The sequence below is a fragment of the Python bivittatus genome, unplaced genomic scaffold (genome assembly GCF_059951505.1).
Source record: "Python bivittatus isolate LINGU-HERP-01145 unplaced genomic scaffold, Pbiv_v1 ctg000330_np1212, whole genome shotgun sequence".
In the NCBI taxonomy this organism is placed as follows: domain Eukaryota; kingdom Metazoa; phylum Chordata; class Lepidosauria; order Squamata; family Pythonidae; genus Python; species Python bivittatus.
In genome coordinates, this window is record NW_028277058.1 from 49,504,494 (window position 1) to 49,519,778 (window position 15,285).

Here is a 15,285-nt window from a genome sequence, read left to right on the forward strand (position 1 = left end):
TGATTCCTTATTTCTACTTACAGCCTATAATAGTATTAGCATACTCCCAGTTTCCAAAACATTTTAAGAAAAGGAAAAATTGACACATAAAAACAGCATTTGATGGTGCCATGATCTGATTTCAGTCTCCCTCTAGCAGTTACGTTTTGTTTTCCATGGGAAGGACCCAGATCACTTTGGGGATGAAGAGAGAAGTGAGCAAAGACATTTAGGACTTCTCACTTTGAATGTTAATTTTTTTTTTTTTTTAATTCAGCCTAAGGCTGTGAACTTGTAGTTTTCCATCTTTGCCAAAGCTGCTTATCTTGAAAATATATAGTTCTACTGTTCTAAACTAGTTTGTTAAGATCAGAATATTTTTCACTTGTTTGGGTAAGTATTTTGCCAATTGCAGTTCAGTAGCATGTACAAATCTCTCTTGAAGATTCGATTAATTCATATTATTTGAGTATCTTTAGCTTTGGGATGGTCTCTTTGGAATCTTCTGAGAATGTCAGCAGAGAAAGCAGCGTTCATTCCTTTGTATTATTTGACAGCCTGCCCCCACCCCTACCCCAAGTTTGGATGAAGACAGTGAGCTCTGGAAAACATTAATTCATGGGATTTGTTCATGACATATAAAACTTTCAGAAATAATTTGCTTTATAAAAATGATTTCCTGACTGATTCTGACAAGTTAAAAAATGAGAGCAAGAGGACTTGGTAGCACTAAATTTCCTGACAAAAGTTTATTTAGCAAGGAAGAACAATTTCTTGTGTGAAGAGGGGGGATTCAGGTTTATTTTGAACCTGTATGAAGCAGAGGGGTGCAGATTGTTCCCAATTTAAAATCATTTAAGCTCAAAAGGGCCATTTCAAATACTCTAGCCTCAGAATAAGACATACATGTTCTAAGAGCCAATATAGAGCTTAAGAGTATATTTAACTGTAGGTTTTACTGGTTTATTCCTGTTTTCTTTTCTGTTAAAATGTCAGTATTATATATGTTGTTATTTATGCAAGAATGCAATAACAGCACTTTTTTTCAGCCACAATTCATAAGACAGATATATAAGTCTGGCCAAAAATATCACAAACTTGCTATTTGCTGGACTTTTTTCCTCCAAAGAAGGCAGGTTTAAAGGGGAAAAAACTGCTGCTTGACTTTGCTTCCATTGTTTCTTACGGGATTATTAAAAATATGTGTTTTTTAATCTTTTGAAGAACATCCCCTTGGACAATTTTTTCTGCAAGGTTGGTAGTAAGAAGTGTTAGCCCGGATTTCTGCTACACATAGAGCTCTTCTCCACGGTTTTAGTGATGTGCTTTCCTCTTGTCCTCAAGACAGGAGGAAGGTATGCCACATCAAAAACTACTGCCCCCATAGTGTTCCCCATGCCATGCCTCTGAAAGGAAGCTGGCAGAGGTACAGCTGTTTGCAGTTGCTGCTGTCATAGGAGTGAGATGCAAAGAAGAGGAAGCAGATTCTTCCGTTCTGCTGCTTGCGTCTCTCCCCACTGATCAGGCATGGATCCTCTGCCTTCTCTGCTTCTCTCCCCTTTGCTCCCCTTTCCCTTATCTCTGCCATTGCCGAAGAGTACTGCATCCAGCACCAACTGCAGAAGCAGGGCGCTGCCACACCTGCAAGCACAGATCATTAGTGGTGGTTAGCGGTGACTGCTGCTGTCAGGGGCAGTGTTAGCACTCTGGGGCAAATGCAGAGGTAAGGGGGAGAAGCAGAGAAGACAGAGAATCCACACTTGGGGCGGGGGAGAGAGGCAGGTAGGTAGGAGAGGAATGAGGTGGAGATGGCAAGGGAGGTTACCAGTGAAAAGATCACATAGTAGGATGTAGCAGCTGGTTGTGAGGAGGTTACCACTGGGAATGATAAATTTATGGAAGATGCTCCATGACGTCAATATTTCCCTAATCCTGGGGATGGGGGGAAAGATCTGGCATCTGGGTAGGTTATGGTCTCTCTGACAGCCAAAAGAGAAATCTCCACACAGGCACAGAACTTTGTGGCCGGATAGAAGAAGCAGTTCCACAATGGGCCAGCTGAACTCCTGCAGGTCACAAGCCTCCTTCCAGCTCCTTCTCCATGCAGTTTAGAATATTTGTAATTTCTATTTTCCCATGGAAATCTTTTATTTTTTTATCAGATCACTTTGATATGACTTCAGTCTGCCACAGTGGCAAGAAGGAGGCTCCATTGTGGGGGCATTTAAGCACATTGTTCAGGTTTGTGGATAAGCTGATAATTTTGTGGATTTGAGATTAAAAACAAAAGAGTAAGGGGTTGATCCAAGATTCCTAATGGAGCAAAATTTGAAATGTTTAGAATATTTCAGTCATAAAATTTTTCAGGTTTTGTCCCATTAGATCAAAGTCAACTTGCAGTATTTTGATTACTTATTATTAGTATTTTGATTACTTATTATTAGTATTTTGATTACTTATTATTAGTATTTTGATTACTTATTATTAGTATTTTGATTACTTATTATTACCTTTTATTACAGTGCACTTCCTGTTTTGAGATTGGTTGGTTGATTGATTGATTGATTGATTGATTGATTTGCTGGGCTTATATGCTGCTGCAATCCAACAGGACTCTGAGCAGCTAAGAATTTCTGCAGTTGACTCTTCCAGGAGATAAACAACAGGCTACATTTACACTATAGGCTCTCACACATGCTGGGCCCAACGTGTGTAGTAGGATAAAATCTTGCCATGGTAATTTGAGTGGATAAGAAGACTCAACAACAATTTTCACCATAATGGAGATTTATGAACTTGGCATGCCTATCAAAATCATGGGATATGAAACTTGTATCCAGAGCCCTAATCTGACTATGAGTGTGGAGACCCAGGTTCTAGTCCTCCTCTAAGCATGGAAGCCAACTGGGTGACATTGGGCCAGTCATTCCCTCTCAGCCCTCATCAACATCAGGCTGTATGACAAACCAGCTGATAAACAAAACAATCCCATCATACACTGGGAGCTTTGCTGTAAGAACTAGGCAAGGACAGTGCAAAATCCAACAGACTCTGCAGCCACACGAGACCAACACAAAGAACAACAATCCCATTATACATATACATTAAGTAATCCCATTATATATACAGTAAGAAAGATGCACTAATGAAGTTAATAAATTTCACCACTTAGCACAGTTGAACTTGTTTTCAGCATTGAGATTTAAAACATGTAACAATATCTTGTAATGGAGTCAGTTTCTACAAATTGCCTTGACGCGAGTTTATCAAATTCAGCAGCAAGTTATATTCAAAACACGTAAAAACAAATACACGAAGAAAGGCTGCTAAGGCAAAGAGGATCAGAGGATCACTTTTGTAGTTAAGAAAACATATTAGAAAACATTCTTGCCTCTTGGGAAAGACTCCTTTGTTGACGGCGCTTTGGAAAGCATGCAGGTGGTGCAAGGACTTGTGACCTGGTCCATCAGCCCTGTCTGTTTGGCAGGTGCTTTCGCATCCTCTTAAGATAAGCTCTGCCGCTGTGGGAAGTGGTGCAGCTCTTGCTAAGTGGCCAGCTCAAATTAGATGTGGGAGAAGTCGAGAGATAAGGACACTACTTACTGATGAGGCAGATGAATCCCAAGGGAAATAAGTGAACTCTTCAGACCACTCTGCTGTTCTCCAAACCGGCAGGGTCAGCATTTCAAAAATAAACTATGCTAATCAAATTAAGATGCTTCCCCAAAGTGTTATCCATGGATGAAATCATCTCATTTCCAGTTTAATATTATAGCCCCAAAGTTAAGCAATTTGTATCTAAGAAGAAAGGGTGGGGAGGAGAGAGATGCACATGGGCGTGTGTAGATCTCCCTATACATGGACAGAACTTTAGCTTTGGAACTAGAATGCACGCCTTCCAAGCACACTGTGGAAAGAAAGGACTAACTAAACAGCTATTCACATGCAGCTAGATGACGATGAAGAGGATAACAACAACAGCAACTCCTTTTAATTATTAATATAGTCTCCTCTCCATCTGCAAATGAGCAGAAGCCTGGCAGAAGTATCATTTAGACCCACTGTTCCACTTTCAGATACGTCGTGTGCTTTTAATATATTTTAGCTCTCAACAGGAAAATACTCCATGGGAGAAAGATATGCTAATCATCTTCTCAGTAAAAATGTAGTTTGTTTTCCTCATTTTAATCAGTGAAGGCCTAATCAAAAGCTTCCTTGTGTTTTAACTTTTCTTCTGTAACCATCGACCATTGATATTTTTCGTCTAGGTTCCTTGTGGTGTTATTCTATGCTGCTGCTTGATCCAGCGCTAACATGTTAATCCTAATGTTGTACTATAAACAGGGTTCTACCAGGGAAAGGATTTTGACACCACTAATCTAAAGCTTTCAGCTCCTCCTATTGCATGGCCATTAATCCATTCACAGAGTGTTGGAAACATAGCAAAGGAGCCAGAACAATTGTGTATTCATCGACACTGTTGAAAGTAATACCAGCACCTGTTTCTGTTGACTGAGAGATTATCACACTTCCACATTCATTATTAGGGTTAAAGGGTATGGTTGGAAAGATACCTTATGCCTGCTGACAAGCAGCAGGTGCAGCCATAGATCTGCTTGCATGTGAACATTTAGGCAGCCAAAATTTTGCCAATGGTAGTCTTTGCTATTGTACTGTAGATCATTTCCATCTTTTTGTCAGAAACTTCATTTCATACTGCCAAATGTTTCATTGGCAATCACCAAAAGGAAATTTGGCTCCCTGCATTTTTTCAAAGCATTTGAAAGTGGTATTCTAAGGTACAGTAGTTCATTTTTTTTAATGAAATGTTAATTTCTTAAAGGTACTCTTTTAGTTAAACAGAAGTGATTGCAAGTCTTCTGAGACTGGATCCATACATACTCCTCCTTTTCCTCCCCTGCCTGGTAGTAAGATTTTTCGCTGGAAATGTTTTGGTGATGTCTCTCAGCTTTCCTCCAGTGTCTTTATTAAAGTTCATTAAACATCCCCTTTGTTTCTGTTTCAGGCTATGATTGAATTATATTCTGTTATTTTAGGTAATTCAGCCTCTTTTAGATCTTGATCAGAATCGTAGCAAGTTGAAGTTATATATTGGACATTTGACAGCCCTATGCCATGACCGGGACCCTCTGATTCTCCGTGGACTCACTCCTCCCACATCTTACCACCTGGATGATGACCGTGCAGCTTGGAAGGAGGAGCTGCAGAAGATGACCCTGGAGCAGGTCAGAATCTTACGCTTTCGTTGGTATGCTTAAACTGAGAGCGGGTCATATCAGTTATTTGGAAGCCGTGAGGGTTAATGTTTGAAATTGTTTTCTTTTCTAAATAGAAGTGTGTAGTTTTTTTACTTCAGGATAAAAATTATTTAGCATTGCTACTGTTAAATAATATGGATTCAGAAATATTAGTATTTTCACAGCAGGTTTCAGGGATAGAATTCCATATTTCTTTCAGAAGAATGGATTTAAAAGCCCCCAAATTCAGTAGCGTCAGCCTACCACATATTAGAGTAAGTAAAATAATATATATTAAAGAGCAAAGTCTTGTAAGGTCATTTTATCCAGAGTGTAAAATTACTTAACTACACAGCTTCTGAGAAATCCTAGCTGATCTATGTCACACTGCCCACAGACATGCCAGAAGATCCAATTAAATTTTCCCCAGGCCCGCCCTAATTACAATTAACCGCAGTTTGTGGAGAGTACGATAGCTTAAAAGCCTGAGACTCATTCATGTATTACTGAGCTATTAATCATTATATCCAGACAAGGCTAACATACACCCTGTTTTCCAAAATGAGTTCCACACATTTCTGGTGCTCAAACTATAAATGAGAAAATCTCCCTTTGAATTAATCTGGAATAGAATCTTGAGTGTATTTGTATTGAATCTATATGAAAGGAATTAGCAAGTAACCTAAAAATATGCTACTGCTGTATTTCGGCTAAAATAATTTTCTCTTTATAAATCCAAAATATCCTAGTTAATCAGACTGAAAATTGTGACAAATTAATATTTTTCTTCCTATGTTTGTATAACCTAGAAATTCTAGACAATATTTTTCTTATTCTGTATATGGAAAGCTTTGCTTTGAAGAGAGTTTGTGTCTTTTTGTTTTTTGTTTCGTGAAAATATGGTAGTCCCCGGGTTAAGAACGCCCAGGTTACAGACAACCCATAGTTAAGAACGGAGCCTATTGTAGCAAAATTCAAGTTAAATACACAATGGTTTGAGTTCATTACATAATACTACTTATACAGTATAATACAATAATACTGTTCTGGCTTGCATACAAATTTGACTTAAGGACAGACCTTGGGAACGGAATTCATTCTTAAACTGGGGACTACTTGTATCTAAGTGAAACTTCAGCAAAATGTCATAAACTCAAAATAGGATAAAACAGAATATATATCAAGAGGTTTACAGATAAGTATTAAATCTGAAAAATTATTGTATGGATAAATAATTTTGCAAGAGTAAACCACTTGTTTAGGTCTTGAAGAATGGATATGGATCCTAAAAACAGATGTGCACATTTATTTTGCTGATACAAGTTTTATGTTTCGGTTATATTTCTTCATTATCCTTATAACTGCTAGATAACTAATGATGTGGAAAGTCAGTTTCACCCCAGATTGTTTCTTTTACTTATCGTAACAAAGCTTCTGACATGGCTTGGTATCTTTTCAGAGTATGTATGTATGTTGCATGCATTTATGTATTTATTTAATTTCTATCCCGCCTTTATTTTGTACAACTCAGGACAACATTACATAATGCTCCTGTCTCAAGTTCTCCCCACAGCAACAATCCTGTGCGATGGGTTGGGCTGAAAGAGAGGCACTGGCCCAAAGTCACCCAACCACCTTTCCATGACTAGAATTCCTGGTCTCTCAGTTTCCAGTCCAGCACCTTAATTAACACTAAACTACACAAAGCATGTACTAAAGTATTGCTTGTTTCTGTATCATGCACATTTGAATATACCTAGGTAACCATATGTTATACTTGATACTTAGAAGCAACTTTTTTTGACTTCCAAGCAATTATATTGAATCATTCTTACAAGGAGCAGATTGCAGTAATCCAGCCTTGAGGCTAGGGATCACTAAAATCAGTTCTCCTTCAAGCAGGAGTGCAATTAATCAGCTGAAGTTGATTAAAAACACTTCCCTTTATATGGTTGTTCAGTACTAGTGCAGCCCCACCAAGGTCAGGCCTATCAAACTCTGGAGTCTACTCCCCAGAAAGAGCAACTTCTCAAGCTTATTCTTCAATATCTTGCCTTTACCATCTAGAGCAGTGTTTCTCAATCTTGGCAACATTAAGATGGGTGGACTTCAACTCCCAGAATTCTAGAGACACCCAAAGCCTTTAGAAGTAGTCAATCTAGAGCTTCCAAAAACAGTTGAATATTATCAGCATACATATGACAACTAACTCCAACCTGCAAACAATCCTTCTTGATGGCTTCATACAGATATTAAATAAGGTGGAAGATAATATACAGTAGAACCTTGCAGGATCTCCAAGAAGTCCCAGAGAGTCAAGTAAATGTATATTTATATTACCTTCTGATACTGACTAAAGAAGTCACAGTAGAATAAAACTGCATTTTAATTCTATGCACTCCAAAAGCATACCATGGTGATGTTTCAGCCATAGTAGTAATGCTCTGATGCCAGAGAGTGGATTGTATTGGTGGAATATTTTTTTTGTTGTTTTATGAATTGTGTATGTTTATAATTTGCTGTGAGTCCATTGGAGGTTGGTAGTCTCATAAATATGGTAAATTAATAAATGTCCATTCTGGAGTATAAACAATGTCTCACTTTCTCTTTTTACTGCTAAAACTCAGCGACCAAGGCTGTTTTTGTGCTAAATCTGTGTTTGAATCCAAACTAGAAAGTGTCTAGATAACCAGCTCTTTCTACAAGTTCCCAATGCCATGGATTCATTGAGAGTCTTCCCTGAAGATGCAATATTTTTCATCAGCCATAACTTAAAATTGGTCAAAATCATAGATTTTGCATAAAATATGGTCCCTCCATTTCACTTGGCTTTACTTTAACTTTACCATCTAGGCAATTTTTCAATATACTATGTTGTTAAATTTATTCATAAATATTTTTGTAACAATTCCATAGTAAGTTTATCCTTTTAGAAATATATTTTGGACTGACATGTAAATAATTCGTGTTTCCTAACACTACTGAATACCAAATTGGCACAAAAACAATGTTCACTGGGGATTTTAAAGTCAGTAGAAAATACATAGAATCTGCCTTATTATACATTTTTTATAATGTATATAAAGCTAAATCAATTTTGAATTCAAGAATTTTCTGACATGGCAGTTCCATTTCTCCACAATTAAGACTTGTAAATTTATCTTACGTTTCTGAAGAGTTTTATTAATTGGAGACCTGATAAGCGTTCAGCTTAAGTGATGCATCTCCTCAGATACTGGATCACACACCTCAACTTGTGAAGTCACAGCTTACTATTCAGTTTTAAAGAAGAAAACATGTAAGAAATTCAGTTAAGACAACTGGACAGAGAGGTCAGTTGATGTCATACATTCTGGTATGAAAATGATGGTAGTAGGAAATTGGTTTGGAAGATATAAATTCAAATTCCAGCAAAATATGTGTCTTGGGGAAAGACCCTGAATTTGTGGACTACTGTACTATTTTTTTTTTTTTCATGACATAAAAAGTGATGTTCTGTGCAGTGTGTGGGTGACCTCAGAACATTCTTTCTGTCCCTGGGAATGAATTGTCTGAAAGTTATTCCATGAATTTAGAGCATAGCTAACATATATTCAAGAGAGACAACAGAGACATAGTACTTAGTTGAAGGACCACCAGGCAATACCAGGAGTGAAGGTTAATCTGGGAATTCCAGAAGAAAACAACAATAAACCCCTCTGATGCTGTTTGCCAAGAAAACTACATGGATATGTCCATTAATTCATCAAGGGCCAAACTTGAATATGTTAACTTTAAAAAAATATCTCAGACAAGGATCCATTATTTCTGAACTTCAAATTGTTCTTGCATGGTGCTGATCTAAGTTCAAGACAACATCTGGAAATGTGGTACCTTCTAGACAGAATAGTGGGGTACAAAAAGCTCAAACCTTTTAATATATTTTAGGCTTGAAAATTTTTTGGAATTTTTTTATCTAACTGGTCAAGGAACTGCAGTTGACTTCAGTATATATTCAGAGACAATCCACGATTGCCTCCAAATAACATGGGAATGACCCCTTTGTTTTTTAACAGCCCTTAGAGGGAAAACTGAATCTTGATTTGGCAGTTTAAAGGTCCCGAGTGTAGTGACTGAAAGTTGTTTTGTCTTTTCTTGCAGCTTCATGACGAGCTGGAAAAGGGTGAGAAGGACAGCACAGAGCTACAAGAGTTTGCAAATGCCATTCTCCAGCAGATAGCTGATCACTGCCCAGACATCCTGGAGCAAGTTGTCAATGCACTTGAGGAATCATCGTGACTGAAGCCAGCACTACTCCTCCACAGCAGCCTGCCACGGGGTCAAGCCCCACCAGTTCAAGGAGTCATGAGGATATAAAAGCATATGAAAGGGGGAGGGGGAAAAACTTTTGGTGCACCTTTTTATAAACAAATGAACATAAACTGGTAATTCCTCCAGTCAATAATTACTGAACCATGCCTGCGTTCATCCTCTTACTGCCTTTCTCCATTGGAATATGCCTCACAGTTACTTTCCCATTGGCTCTGGGATGTGTCTGCTCTGAAATTTGCCAAGTCTAGGAAGTGTGAAGAGGCACTTGCCTTTATTTTACTTTCCAAATAGTAAAACTCTTTGGCCTGTGTGGGGAATTGGATGTCCTCTAATAGTGTCTTATAATTGGCCAACATCCATTTAGCTAGATTTGCTGCTTATGTCGCTACAGGAGTATTTGTCCTAAAGGAGAGGTGGGAAGTGTCCCAAATTCTTAGGGATGCCTTCTCTTAAATAAGCACGGATACGTTTTTGGGTTTTCCTTATTGTTCTGCTTATTGTGAGCCTCACTTTTGTTTACCAAATGAGCTATGAAATGCTGGTGGCTATTCTCTTCAGCTCGTTTTCTTGGTATTTTAGTCAATTTTACTATAACACTATTGATATATTGTTGCATTTTTTTTAATAGTGCCTTTTTTTGTTCCACTTCTCTCATTTTTATCTGTTTCTGGGTTCTTAGGGAGATGCTTCATACCCACTGTGGTATCTTCCAGAGCCTCCATCAATGTTTGAGCCTAGAATAGCTTCTCTAAATGACATTATGTTGACATATTACAATTCACAGCCTAATTAGGAATCTGAATATTCATTTGAATTGTATTCATTATGAAAACACATTTTGGCAATGGGCACTGCTACTTCTATGCATAATTTATTCTTTAGGCATTCACTGGAACAAACTTTGGTTTTCCTATATTCCCATCTTCGTTAAACTAATGTTCTTATTTCAGGTTTCAGGGTCAGGAGGAACCTATAGAACATAAATATGCTCCTTCCTTGACAATGAATGCAATGTCTACAAGACAGTCTCACTCTTGAAGACTTTTTCTTCCCTTCCAGATGTTATATTTCATCCTTCATCAATAACATTCTCTTTTCACCAGCTTAGACTTTGTCCCCTTTACCCCACCGCCCCATCCCTTCCCAACACATACTCATCTTCAGATCTGGAAAGCCAGCTCTCATGATGCCATGAATACAATTATAAAAGAATGCAGTGGGGCCAATTGGATGTTCATGTTGTCTTGGGGATGCTTCAGAAGGAGGACTTGGTTTTGAATTATAAACAGTATTTCTTTCTATGGATTTCCTAATGAGAGGTTCATATTGGTCTTAGTTAACATCTCCATGGTTTTGGAAATCTGTAATGATAGCTTTAAAGCCAGTGGCAATAAGAGCCTCTGGTTTATGCTTTTTGACATAAAAGAGAAGAGACATGAATGATCTTAAGTTGGCAGTTGCCTTTACCGGAAGGCATATAGACAGCAACTTTACATACCAGAGCCACGCCTTTGGCCCTATTGTTTGAGTAGCACATTTTGGTAGGAGCTGCTGCTTTGAAATCTTCCTCTCAGGTTTTTCTCCTTCATCCCTAATTACTCACTGTAGGAATTTAATGCTGCCCGTAAAACCATCTCAGCCTTCAGGCCTAACATTTGCCACCAATACTTACTGGTTATCCTATTGAGTTATATGGTCGGATCTCCAGCTGCCCTTGTTCCCTGCTGTAAAATAATCCACTCTCTGTAGGAAAAGCTCTGGAATTTCCTTATCTCTGGTTGAAATTACTTCTGCTTGTAAACTTATTGAGATTCTCCTCCATAGCCTTTTTTCTTTTTGCTCTGTTTGATGGGGGAGTTTTTCTGAAAGATGGCGAAGATAGTTTGTGGTTGTTATTTCATTCTCACGTACTTATTGCACCGTTTAGAAGTCACAGTAGTTTTCTATGCTAATGCTTCTTGAGCATTAGGAGTTTTAATTCATCCCCCACAATGTGGCTACACTAACTCAAAACTCGATCTGTGTTACAAAAGGTATCATATTCCCAGAACTATGCAAAAGCCCCACTGCAGTGAAATGGTGATAAACGTTGTTGGCATTCCATTCACCATATTTTCCTGGGGGGTAGTGGGGAGAGAGATTTGTTAAATTAGTCTTTATTGGTATACAGTAGCAGCGCGCTAGCTGTTTGAAGCCTTGCCATTCTAACCACAGATATGGAATGGGTCTCCCATGTCGCTCCTCTTTCCCTCCTTATACATAACTTTTTTATCCTCTACCATGAGTTCTCTTGCATTTTAAGGGTGGATCTAAGCCCTCAGTGAAGACTACAGAGAGAAAGAATGTACAAACAAGTTCTTATCTGCGAACAATGATCTATCAGCAGTAAATCACTGCAGGTAATCTTGATACAATTTGAAAAGACAGTCAGTCTTTCTTCATTTCTCTAGGAACTGTGGGGCTTGAATATAAGGTGTTGGCCATGTCATCTGGAAATTCTGAAAGCTCCAATCACAACTTCTCTGGAGGTTGTAAAGTTAGAAGTAACTGGAAGAACATGAGCTTCTTATTTCCTTTTAATCATAAGTAGAAGATGGTTGACAATCATGTAGATTTAAACAATGTTGCCTTCATTATAAGACAGAATGAAATGCACAGATCTAGAGTTTATAGATAATATCTGGTAATCTGATTTTTCACTGAACAGTCGCAGATCTCATCAGTTTTGATATCTTCATTAGCCTGCTACAAATAAGATCAAGCCTTTGTGTCCAGAAAATATACCCCTGGACATTTTTCTGTAAAAGCACCCTTTTTTTTATGCACCTTGTTTCTCACTTCAGTTTTACATAACTTTTGTTTAGATTAGCCACGTTAATAGATTTTGCTTGTTGGGTAATAATAAGACTTGTCTATTTTAAGAAATTTTTCTTTCAAGCTCTAAAAAGCTAATTTTCAGGTAATAAAATATGTTCACTATCTCCAAAAATGCTACAGAGAGAGAATTTGAACATTTTTTATTAAATTGGTACAATTAAGAGCTTTCTGAAAGATTAAGGTAATTTCTTATCAGCTTCATTGGATTGTTTAATGATCCAGATTCTCATTCTAATTTCATCAAAACCAGATTTCAGACATATTTAAAAGAAATGGAACTTCAGCTTCAGAATGATACAGTTATAAGGAAAACGAGACCCATCAATGTAAAACACCTTCCTTTTGTAATGATTCTATTGCAATCAATACCTTTGGCCCTTGTTTTTACTTAGAAATGCCAAGTACTATCTGAAAATCCCAAAGACTTGCAATAACTAAAGGAATAAAGAATATAGTAACATAGATGTGCCATCAAACACCATTTTAGAAGAAAAAAATGTTTATGTGATGTTTGTGGGTTTTTTTAAGATCACTATATGGGTATATATATATATCTACACCCATGTTCATCAGTAGTTTTAAACATTTGTTTTCTCTGTCTATTAATTCTGATATTCTGTTAGGAAAATATCTCTGTCTGAAAATAAAATAAGTTTCCTTCTTATGTCATATAAGAATGTCACCATAGCATAGAATCCTGGAGTGACCTTGGTCAAATGAAAATAGGATACATTTTTGTCGCCGTTGTTGGAATCTGATAGATAAGATACTACTAGTAGAAGTGAAAGCAGATTGCTGTATGTTTAACCCATTCTCCCTTGGTAAAGGTGACAGAGCAGAGAAATCGGGCAGCGGGCAGTTGGGGGCTGCCAAAGTTAACAAGACAAACTCTTCTCTTGCCAAACACTCAGTCTTATCAGTGCAACCGGTGCTGTTTTTGTAATAAAACCATTTTTTACTTTTTCCATTTATAAAGGAAGCTGTTACCTTCTGAACAAAATGGCTGTCTGTTGACATTTTTTTAAACGAGAGAATAAAAGCATTTCCGAACTTTTTAGTGTCAAAGCGTAAACATAAGAATACTGATTTTTCCAGTGCGTGTGGTGAGTGCTGTAACCCTGTCATCATTGGTATTCTTGAATCTTTCAGGGTTTTTTAATTTTATTTTTCTGTTTTGTTCTCTGCTTGTCAATTTATTGTCTGTGTGGTCCTCAGGCTGGGGCAGTTACTGACTGTGTGTCTATTGTCCGACTTTAAATAAAAAAGGTAGAGTAGAAATGGAAAAGTTGTATTTTAAAAATATAAACACTAAATGTATTGTCCAAAGGAATTCAAATATGAATAGGCAAAGTTGTGAACTCCTCCTCACAGTTGTCTAAGGAAACAAATATTTTAGGCTCAAGTTACCTTTCAGTTGCCTTTGTCAGACTAAGGAAGACCAGACCAGTGTGGCCTTCATTGGAACATCACTAATCCTTGACTTTCTCACTGTATCACTATGGTAACATATGGCGTACCTTTAAAAGAGAAAATAAAATTAGTCTTGCCATTGTTTTCTCTGAACTTCCCTAGTGATTTAGTAGTGCACATTTAAACTGAAGGGATGTACTGAAGCTTATGTGCATACTCTGAACTTTTTTTTACGCATAATTTAAGTCATATTTCCAATGCCTCTGCCAATATTTCCATTGTTCCTTTGAAAACATAATCTTAAAGGGCTTGTCATTGTGGTAGAAGATTTCTACTACTGCTCCAGGGTTTGGCTAACTTAAATATGCATAGCATAATTAGATTTATTATTGCTGCTAATCATATCTTACCAGACATGAATGTACTTTTGAAAGTTTAAACCTGGTTAGTTTTGGGAATATCTATCACCTTTTCCATCTGAAACAGCCAGTGTTTCAGCAGAGATATATCTGATTTACTATCAACTGTTCCTGCCAGAATAAGAACACTGAATTTATTGCAGATGGTTTGTAATTTCACCCTTGGGACATTCTTATTAATGCTGTATCTTAAAGATTTGAGCCAAGTTTAATTCATAATTGCCTTTAATTTTTTTTCCCATCTGGTTTTGGCTTAGGTGAAGTAATGCATCTTTCAGGCATTGACCAAGTAAACTAGAATTTGTCTTAATACTGTTTTCAACGGGCATCTCCTTAAATACAAATAGATCATAAGCTTGGCTTACCTATATTAGCACACTTCCATCATTGATGGCTTGTACATGCCATTTTAAGGATACGATCACATTGGTCCAAGTAAATGGGCTTATATACAAAAGGTCCTCCTATAACCTGAAATGCATGCTATTTAATTCATCCCTGCCAATACAGTATGGTTATTTTCATCGGATTCAATTCATGATGAACTTAGAACATTAAGTTCTGTTTTACCAAATTAGTCATGAAGGCAGCATAGTGGGCTGTCATAGGGGTGAAAAACTCTGGGATGGCTCCCCCATGTTTATATACCGCAGGTGGGGATAATAAAGATGGGATTTTTTTTTCTACTTGGAAAGTGATATGTTGCACTTTAATAGAGGAGGAGACAAGCTTTGCATATATAGTCTGACATACTTTGAGTTCCTTGTGGAAGGACTAGCCGTGGGAGAGAATAGATGTCTGTAACGCAAGTGCATATGCTGCCTTCAACATATATGTGTTTAATTGATGGAGTCATGTTACTGACAAGATAATGAATTGCAAAGAAATTGTGTTATATATTCAACTTTGCCTTGATAATATAAACATTTTTGTTCAGTTGTTTCTTTTTTATTAACAAAGTTCATGAGGAAATTATAAACTTGTTTAAAAATTGTATGTTACATTCTTTTTTTAAAAAAAAACACCTTCAT

General features: G+C 37.3%; 1 protein-coding gene across 5 annotated transcripts in view; it reads left to right on the top strand.

The window, feature by feature from the left end:
- The window catches only part of ERC1 (ELKS/RAB6-interacting/CAST family member 1), a 163,660-nt gene extending 148,414 nt beyond the window's left edge, over positions 1-15,246 (top strand). For 3 of the 5 annotated variants that reach the window (XM_088141236.1, XM_088141238.1, XM_088141237.1), the window contains 2 exons: positions 5,037-5,225; positions 9,378-15,246. In XM_088141236.1, coding sequence (XP_087997362.1) covers positions 5,037-5,225; positions 9,378-9,515 — 327 coding nt within the window. In that variant the 3' untranslated portion in view covers positions 9,516-15,246. Of the gene's footprint in view, positions 1-5,036; positions 5,226-9,377 lie in introns of those variants that run through there. The other 2 variants (XM_088141239.1, XM_088141240.1) reach the window with 1 other exon arrangement.
- The last annotated feature ends 39 nt before the right edge of the window (positions 15,247-15,285 follow it).